The sequence below is a fragment of the Carlito syrichta genome, unplaced genomic scaffold, assembly GCF_000164805.1.
Source record: "Carlito syrichta isolate Samal-C Ts95f unplaced genomic scaffold, Tarsius_syrichta-2.0.1 Scaffold304713, whole genome shotgun sequence".
Classification (NCBI taxonomy): domain Eukaryota; kingdom Metazoa; phylum Chordata; class Mammalia; order Primates; family Tarsiidae; genus Carlito; species Carlito syrichta.
In genome coordinates this window covers 117,171-126,682 of record NW_007248809.1, presented here as the reverse complement: position 1 = coordinate 126,682, position 9,512 = coordinate 117,171, and the positions used below count along the sequence as shown (strand labels likewise).

General features: G+C 47.4%; 2 protein-coding genes across 2 annotated transcripts in view; one reads left to right on the top strand and one right to left on the bottom strand.

The window, feature by feature from the left end:
* Positions 1 to 1,185, bottom strand: part of ZZEF1 (zinc finger ZZ-type and EF-hand domain containing 1) — a 131,125-nt gene extending 129,940 nt beyond the window's left edge. Inside the window, exon 1 of the mRNA XM_008060736.2 lies at positions 832 to 1,185. Coding sequence (XP_008058927.1) covers positions 832 to 1,185 — 354 coding nt within the window. The remainder of the gene's footprint in view (positions 1 to 831) is intronic.
* Positions 1,186 to 1,600: 415 nt separating this feature from the next.
* Positions 1,601 to 9,512, top strand: part of LOC103263060 (neuferricin) — a 14,230-nt gene continuing 6,318 nt past the window's right edge. The window contains exons 1-2 of the mRNA XM_008060734.1: positions 1,601 to 1,934; positions 8,202 to 8,342. Coding sequence (XP_008058925.1) covers positions 1,685 to 1,934; positions 8,202 to 8,342 — 391 coding nt within the window. The 5' untranslated portion in view covers positions 1,601 to 1,684. The remainder of the gene's footprint in view (positions 1,935 to 8,201; positions 8,343 to 9,512) is intronic.

Sequence of the window (9,512 nt, the reverse complement as noted above, 5' to 3'; positions counted from 1 at the left end):
ACTCACCTCAGCCTCCCAAAGACGCGGGATTACAGGCTGAGCCACCGAGCCCAGCCACACTTGCTTTTGTTTGAGTCAGGGCCTCAGTCTGTTGCCCTGGCTGGAGTCAAGTGGCATGATCATGGTTCAACGCTCCTTCAAACTCCTGTGCGCAAGTGATGTTCCCACCTCTGCCTCCCGCATAGCTGGGACTACAGGCGTGAACCACCACGCCCAGACTATTTTAAAATTTTTTTGTAGAGATGGGGTCGCACTATGTTGCCTAGGCTGCTCTTGAACTCAAGCGATCCTTCTGCCTTGGCCTCTCAAAGTGCTGGGATTACAGGCGTGAGCCACTGTGTCCGACTCCTTCCACACTTACTAGGCATCCACACAGGATTTGGAAGGTGCTCTGCAAAAACTTGCACAGGCCAACAAAACAGAATGGTTTTCACTGCCACTCCCTTGAATCTTACATCTCCTTTCTCTTTAACTGTTCTGGAACCTGTTAAGGAAGTGCCAGAGAGCAGTGGATCCAGCGTCAATCAACTGCACAAATGACTGTACTACAACATGCACAGACATCTATCTGGGTTTGTCCAGCTCTTCAGAGCAAGGACGGTCTAGTGCGGGCTTTCCACGCGTCTGAGGTTAGAGAGACAGAGCAAACACCTGGAGCGAACAGGCGGGTAGCGAGCGCCCAGAGCTTGTGTCCCGACAACCTTATATTCCCATCCTAAGAACCTGTGGACCTATGGGCTCCTGCCTGGGCTCTCCAAAGCAATCGCCACCCCTTCACTCCTTGGGAGCGACCGCCCTGCCCCGTCCCCGCAGTCGCCAGCAGGCCCTGACCTCTTCGAACTGCTCGCCGGAGCAGCCGGCGCCGCGAGCTTCCAGCAGCTCCCGGAACTGCTCCAAAGTGACGGACTCTTCGCCGCGGCCCAGCCTCTCTTCCAGCCAGCGCATCAGCGCGCAGTGGTGCCTCGACACCAGCGACTCGCAGGGCGGTGTGGGCCGCAACGCAGCTGCCGCCTCTCGCAGCCTGGCGGGTTCCAGCAGCGCGGCAGCGGGCGGTAGCGCCGGGGCCGCGAGGCCTGGGCCGGGGGTCGTGCCCGAGTCCGCAGCCCAGTCCTGGTGTGGGCCCCAGCCCTCGCCCCCGGCGGCTGCCGCTTCGTCTTCACTACTGTGACTCGGAGCGTTCCCCATGGGGTCTCCGTCTTGGGCGCCTGGCTCTGCCGCCGCCGCCACCGCCTCCCCGCCTCGACCTGTCAACCTCCGACAGCACCCGGCGGGCGGGGACGGGGAGGAGACGACGGCAGCGGTGGCTTCCGGCTTCCTGGCCGTCAAGCGGGGACTGCTGTCGCAAAGACGCCGTCAAGCGGCCTCTACCAGTCACGACAGCTAGGCGAGGTTTGCCGCCTCAGAGATCGGAACCCTGATTTCCAAGTAGACGCTTATGTCTTCGCATCTACATCACCCCGTAGCCTCCTTTGCCGCCATCTTTGTTGGGGGCAGACAACCTGCAGGGAAAGAAGGACGTGCAAGCGTCGGAGTCAGAGGAGCTTTTCGCCAGAGCGATAGAAAGATAGAGAGAGAGAGAGAGAGAGATCTCGCGCCGGATACGTCACGGTCGGCGTCTCAGCCATCTTAGTTGTGGACAGAGAGGCGGCCGCGTCCCAAGTGCGGTGTGGGTGCGACTTTCTGAATGCTTAGGCTCGGCGGCGGGGTGCCCTTGCTGGGCCTGGCTGTAGCTGCAGCCGCAGTTGTGGCGGCACGGCTGATGGGCTGGTGGGGTCTCCGCGCTGGCTTTCGTCTTTTCATACCTGAGGAGCTGGCTCGCTACCGCGGCGGCCCAGGGGACCCCGGCCTCTACTTGGCGTTGCTCGGCCGCGTCTACGATGTGTCCTCCGGCCGGAGGCACTACGAGCCTGGGGCCCACTATAGCGGCTTCGCAGGTATCGGGGAGGCTGCTCACGCCTTTCCCTCCGCTGGCGCGGGCCTATAGCCACCCACGCGTCGTTCATTCATTCTTCGTCTACTTTCACCCCCCACCCCACATTCATCAGACCAGCGTGGCGGGTGGGACTCAGCTGCACCGTCATCCTTTTGACCTTCCTGGTTAGGGCGGGACTGCGGCCAACTCCTCGCGACCTCTCTCTACCCTCCCTATCGTTCCCCACCGCTCTGCGTGACCTATGTTGGTGAGACATGTCTTCTGTCTCTGTTGTTACCCATTACCCCCTGTTGAAGCTCGGAGATACCTGCTTTGCGCCAGACTTCTGTGGGGCTCCCAAGGCACAGAGATGACTGAGACCCCTGTCCCTGCCCTCACAGTTGCCCTACTAATTCCAACCATCTCTTCAATATGCCCTGATCCGAAGTAATCTTTCTTCCCCCACCCGTTAAGTTACCCCTAACAATAGTATGTTTGGTTTGAGTCGTTCTTGCTTCTAGTACAAATGCACCTGTCTGCCTTACTAAAAAGTTTATGAGATTAGAGCACAGAAAAGAGGTCACCTTTACAGTCAGTCCTTACATACTTACAGCAAAGCTGTGCATGTGTTAGGCCTCAAAGAACATTTAAGTTTAAATTTTATTCACATAAGCTTATATTGCTGTCCCTATTTTACTACTGAGGGGACTGAAGGATGTGTTCTGCCTGAAGCCGTCACAACTAAGTACTAACAGAGCATGGACTAGGACTACCAGCCTAATGCTTTTAGAGATGTTGCCTTGTCAGCCAGGGGAACAGACTGTCTCCCAGTTTTAAAAAGAAAAAAAAAAATGCAGGGCAATCCTACAGCCAATGACTAGGCTGATAGTAAATAAACATGCACTTGAAGGCCAGGCTCAGTAGTTCATACCCATAATCCCAGCACTTTAGGAAGCAGAGGCAAGAGGATTGCTTGAATCCAGAAATTTGAGCCCAATGTAGACAACATAGTGAGACCTCATCTCTACAAAAAAGAGAGAGAAAAAAATTACCCCATCTTGGTGGTCCACACCTGTAGTCCCAGCTTCTCGGGAGGCTGAGGTAGGAGGATCACTTGAGCCAAGGAGTTTAAAGCTGCAGTGAGCCATGATACTGTACTCTGCCAGGGCAACAGAGTGAGACCTCAACTCAAAAATAAAAGAGGCCGGAAACAGTGGCTCATGCCTGTAATCCCAGTACTTTGGGAGGCCAAAGTGAGAGGATTGCCTGAGTTCAGGGGTTGGAGATCAGTCTGGACAACTTGGTGAGACCTAGTCACTAGTAAGTCAAAAAATTAGCCAGGCATGGTGGTGTGCACCTGTAGTTCCAGCTATTTGGAAGGCTGAGTTAGAAAGATCACCTGAGCCCAGCAGGTAGAGGCTGCGGTGGCCGTGAGTGTGCCAGTGCACTCCTGCCTGGGCAACAGAGTGAGACTCTGACTCCAAAAAAAAAAAAAGTTCTACTTTTTTTATCTTAGAGGAATTGGGAAGCTGCCTCTGGCATGCAGATACAAGCTACTTCCCTCTCTCCATGAAGAACTTCAGAAATAGAAGCATTAGCAGACAAGAAATTAAGTCCAGGGTTCTTACCAATCTCCTGAAACAGTACAGCAGGAGAAAGGTCTTACCCAGGGCTACACAGTGAGTTAGAAGCAGAGTTGAGACTGGAATCAAAGTTTTTGTATACTTGCCAGTTGAGGGCACTTTTGGGTACACTGTCCTGCCATATGCTGATGCCACTGCCATGGATGTACGTACAAGTGTGGGCATAAAACCTTCCTCTTCTGGAGTGATTTTTCTTTTGCCACATGGTCTGCTGTCTGCTGAGTTCCTATGTGTCTAGTGTTCATTCAGCATCTATTTATTGGTCATTACCATGTGTCCTACCTTGTGTCAGGTGCTGAAGAATCAGAAATGTCTATAATATGCTTGCCACTGCCTACACAGCCTAGTAGCAGGGCAGCTATGTCCATTTAGTGATTCAATCAGTATTTTTTATTGTGATATAACTCATCTCTACAAAAAAGAGAGAGAAAAAAATTACCCCAGCTTGGTGGTCCACACACTATAAATAAATCTGCTATTTATTTATAGTAAGAGTCTCTGTTGCCTAGGCTAGAGTGCAGTGGCACGTTCATGGCCATCGCAGCCTTGACCTGCTGGCTCAGGTGATCCTTCTGCCTCAGTCTTCCAAGTAGCTGGAACTATAGGCGCGCGCTACCATGCCCGGCTAATTTTTTTGGTTTATTGTAGAAATGAGGTCTCGCCAAGTTGCCCTTGTGGGGAGATTAAAATGTTCTGGAATTACATAGTAGTGACGGTTTTACAAGGTTCTCATTATATTAAAAACCCACCGAATTGTATTTTTTTTAATAATTTTTTTCTTTTTCTAGAGATGGGAAGGATCGCCAGAGCCCAGCAGGTCGAGGCTGCGGTGGCCGGGAGCGGCCACTGCACTCCAGCCTGGGCGACGGAGTGAGACTCCAACTCAAAAAAAAAAGAAACTTCAGATCTGTTAGCAGTTACTCCCTGTTCCCTCCTCCTTCAGCTCCTAGCAACCACTATCTACTTTGTTTCTATAGATTTGCCTATCCTGGGCATTTAATAGAAACAATCATACATGTGGCCCTTTATGTCTTGCTTCTTTGAGCATAATGTTTCTAAGGTTCATCCACAGTGTATCAGCATGTATCAGTACTTTATTCCCTTATGGCTGAATAATATTTCATTATATATATATATATATAATGTTTTACCTACCAGTTCATGGACTTTTGGGTTTTTCTACTTTCTGCCTATTACAAGTGATGCTGCTATGAATATCTTTTTTTGTGTGTGAGGTGTGGTGGCGTGCACCTGTATTTCCAACTATTCAAGAGGCTGAGGCAACATAGTGAGACCCCATCCCTAAAAAAAACAACAAAAAAAACCTGTGTGTGTATAGTGAACATATGTTTTCAGTTATCTTGGGTATACCTAGGCGTAGAATTGCTGGGTCATATGGTAACTCTTTGTTTAACTTTTTGGGAAACTACTAAATTGTTTTATTTGAAGTGGCTCCACCATTGTACATTCCTACCAGGAATGTATTAGAGTTCTGCTTTCTCCATATCCTCACCAAACTTGTTAAATTCTTTTTTATTATAGCCACCCTAATGGGTTTAAAGTGGTACAGGTCCCGTGTCCCTAATCTGAAAATGTGAAATCTGAAGTGCTCCAAAATCCAAATCTTTTTGAGCACCAACATGACGCTCAAAGCAAATGCTCACTGGAGCACACTGGATTTGCGATTTTTGGTTTAGGAATGCTAAACCAGCAAATGCAGTATATGGCACATATTCCAAAATCTGACAGCATCTGACAAAATCTGAACCCTGAAACATTTCTATTACTGGCATTTCAGACAAGGGATAATCAACCTGTATTTCTTTTTCTTTTCTTTTCTTTTCTTTTTTTTTTTGAGTTGGAGTCTCACTCTGTCGCCCAGGTTGGAGAGGTTGGAGTGTACTGGCACACTCACAGCCACTGCAGCCTTGACCTGCTGGGCCTAGGCAATCTTTCCACCTCAGCATTCCAAGTAGCTGGAACTACAGGATACGCCATCACACCCTGCTAAATTTTTGATTTATTGTAAAGACGAGGTCTCACCAAGTTGCCCAGGCTGGTCTCAAACCAGTTGGCTCAGGCAACCCTCTCACCTATGTCTCCCAAAGTGCTGGGATTATATGCGTGAGCCCCCGTGCCCGGCTCAACCTGTATTTCGTTGTGATTTTGATTATTTGTACTTCTCTAATGCCTAATGATGTTGAGCATCTTTTCATGTGCTTGTTGGCCATTTGTATATCTTCTTTAGAGAAATGTCTGTTTAAATACTTTGTCTATTTTTTAACTGGGTTGTCTTTTTATTTTTGAGTTGTGAGACTACTTTATATATTCCAGACACTAGACCCTTATCAGGGTATTTGATTGTATATATTTTCTTTCATTCTGTAGTTGTCTTTTCACTTTCTTTATTGTGTCCTTTGATATGTAAAATTTTTAAGTTATTTTATTTTATTAAATATTTATTTATTTTCTATTTTAAAGTGAGAAAGCAGGATTTATTGAGAGAACAGAGAAGCTCCCACAGTGGGAGGGGACCCAAAGGGGTTTCCCACTTTTAAGTTTTGATCCAATTCAATTTGTCTGTTTATTTCTTTGGCTGTGTTTTTGATATCCTAAGAAACCATTGTCTAACCCAAGGTCACAAAGATTTATATCTTTTTTTTTTGTAAGAGTTTTATAATTCCAGCTTATACATTCAGGTCAGCGATCTATTTTGAATTAATTTTTCTGTAGGGTAGGAGGTAGGGATCCAATTCGGCTATTCAGTTGTCCCAGCACTATTTGTTGAAAAGACTATTTTTTCCCCCTCATTGAATTGTCTTGGCACTTTTGTTGAAAATCAATTGGAGAGACAGGTGCAATGGTTCATGCCTGTAATCCCAGTGCTTGGGAGGTTAAGGCTGGAGGATTGCGTGAGGCCAGGAGTTCGAGGTTACAGTGAGTTGTTATCATACCACAGCATGCCTGGTGACAGAGTGAGACACTGTCTCTATAAAAAGTAAAATAAAGTGGCTTTAAATGTGTCGATTTCATTCAGTCAATATTTATTTATTGGGCATTTACTAAAGGTCAGGCACTGTACCAGATACTGGGGAGTTGACAGTAAATGAGTTTGGTGTGTTCTTTTCCCTGATAAAACTTACTAGTAGAAAAGGCAGATATTAAATGGATAACACATAATTAATAAATTATTTTTATGACAAGTGTTAAAAAATACTGGTGATACCAAAGGCCCTAACCTAGTGAGGGAGGAGAGACAGGAAGAGAATACAGTGAACAGTGAAGACAGTGGCAAGACAAGGTTGGTGGCAGCTGATGCCAGACACTGAATGACATGTTAAGGAATTTGTACGTTATCGTAGAGCAAAGGAAAGCCACTGAGGATTTTTGGCAGGGAAATGACATGATCAATTTGTGTTTAAAATACCAGTCAAGTGTGGTATGGAGAATAGTAGGGCAATAATGAATATGGGTGACATGCACCTGGAGTCCCAACCACTCAGGAGACTGAGGTGGGAGGATTGCTTGAGCCCAGGAGTTCAAGGTTACAGCGAGTTATGATCATGCCACTGCACCTCAGCCTGGGCAACAGTGAAATCCTGTCTCTAAAAAAGGCCTGGTGCCTGTAATGCCTATAACCCCAACACTTTAGGAGGCTGAGTTGAGAGGATTGCCTGAGTCCATGGGTTCGAGACCAGCCTGGGCAACTTGGCGAGACCTCATCTCTACAATAAATCAAAACATTAGCTGGGTGTGGTGGTACATGCCTATAGTTCCAGCTACTTGGAAGGCTGAGGCTGAAGGATCACCCGAGCCCAGCAGGTCAAGGCTGCAGGGGCCGTGAGTGTGCCACTGCACTTCAGCCTGGACAACAGAGTGAGACTCCAACTCAAAAAAAAAAAAGAGGTGGTAGCAGCCTAGGCTTGCATAGCGGTAGGTAGAGATAGGTAGACTGACACAAGAACTATTTAGGAGGGAACTATAGGACTTGGAGACAGATTGGATGTGAGGAATGAAGGAGGTGTCAAGAACTGCATTCCTGGATTAAGCAACTGGTTGACACTTAATGAGCTAGGGAGTTCTAGAATAGATGGAGGATTCTTGGGTGTGGAGATGCTTATAACCATGAGTCCAGTGTAGTTTTGAACTTGGAATGTCTGAAGACATCTAAGTGATGTTAGTAGACAGTTGGATATACAGATCCAGTGCTTGGGAGAAGTCTGAGCTAAAGATACAGAGTTGGCTATCTTTGGCTTGTAGGCAGGATTTGAAGCTACAGGAGGAGCTAAGATTGTCAAGTGAGAGGGTGAGGATGGAGTCGTGGTAATGGACAGTAACTGACCCATAAGGCTGGTAGACAATGAAGAGCTAGAGAGTCAGGAGGAAAACCAGGACTGTAGTGTCATGGAAGCCAAAGGAGGTGGTCAGCTGTGTTAAGTGTTGCTGAAGGCAAATGAAAAAATGTGACAAATGCCAAAGAGATGTGTGTCCAAGGCCCAGGAGCATCTGTCACTGAGGAGAGAGGGATCACATTTCCCTGAGGATGGGTAGAAGGGTAGTCAGGATATGTTTCCCAGAAAACAGTCTTGCATTGGTACAGTGTTGGTGATTTACAGCTTAATCTGATGGAAACTTCTCTCCTGCAGGTCGAGATGCATCCAGAGCATTTGTGACTGGGGATTACTCTGAAGGAGGCCTTGTGGATAATGTGTCTGGCTTGACATTCTCTGAGATGCTGATACTTCAACATTGGCTTTCATTCTATGAGAAGAATTATGTGTTTGTTGGTAAGTAGTCCACAGGTCATTTCCATATCAATTTCCAATCAACTGCATTTGGTTGTCTCGCAATTATTTATTTATTTATTTTGAGTAGGAGTCTCACTCTGTCACCCAGGCTGGAGGGCAGTAGCACACTCCCGGCCACCACAGCCTTGACCTGCCGGGCTCAGGCGATCCTTCCACCTCAGCCTTCCACGTGGCTGGAACTACAAACACATGCCACCATGCCAGCCAGTGGTGGCCACCATTCTCATGACACAGTTTCTAGAACTTTGTTGCCTTTACTACTACTGTTCTCACTATGGGTCTCATGTATGAAACTCACCAAGGCAGCCTTGTAATATAGAGTCGCCTGTTGCAGAAGGTTCTGTGCCAGGGTGACTCGCAGACTGCAGATATGTGATGAGGGCCCTGATCCCTTTATATGTTCATCTAACACAGATGTCAAACACATGATCTGTGCCAAGCTGTTTTGAGTACTGGGCCTCACTGGTCGAGAGCGACTATCAAAAACAAGTAAACATATTCAGACAAGTCCAGATAAGGCTACGAATACCATTGTGGTGTGATGCCTGTTCAGAGCAGATGATCAGGGAAGGTCCTCTTCTTGGAGCTGAGACCAGGCAGGTGAGGAGAAGGCAGCCACACTGAGACCTGAGAAGAGCATTCCAGGCCAAGGGGAGAGCAATGCCTAAGGTGAGAGCAGCAAAGCATAGTCAGGAAATAGAAGGGAGACCAGTGTACTGGATCCCATGGTGAATGAGGGAGTTGGTGGCTTGCCCAGAGGTAAAACTCAGAGGGTGAAAGGACCTTAAAGTCCTTGGTAAGAAGTTCACTTTTTTTTATTGGAAAATATAGTTTATTTAGAAAGTAAATTAGAGAGAGAGAGAAGACAGAGAAGATTCACCTTCCCAAGGTAGGGAAGGGGGCCAAAGCTAAGAAAGCATGGCGGCGACCATACCTCAAAGAGCACATGGCCTGGCCAGTGCTTAACAAAACAATGGTGAATCAGAAGTTTACTTTTTATCCATCTGCTGTGGGAAGCCAGTAGAGGGTTTTAACCAGGCATATAAGTACATGATGTGATTCATGTTTTTTTTTTTGTTTTTTTTTTTTGAGTTGGAGTCTCACTCTGTCACGCAGACTGGAGTGCAGTGGCATGTTCCCGGCCACCGC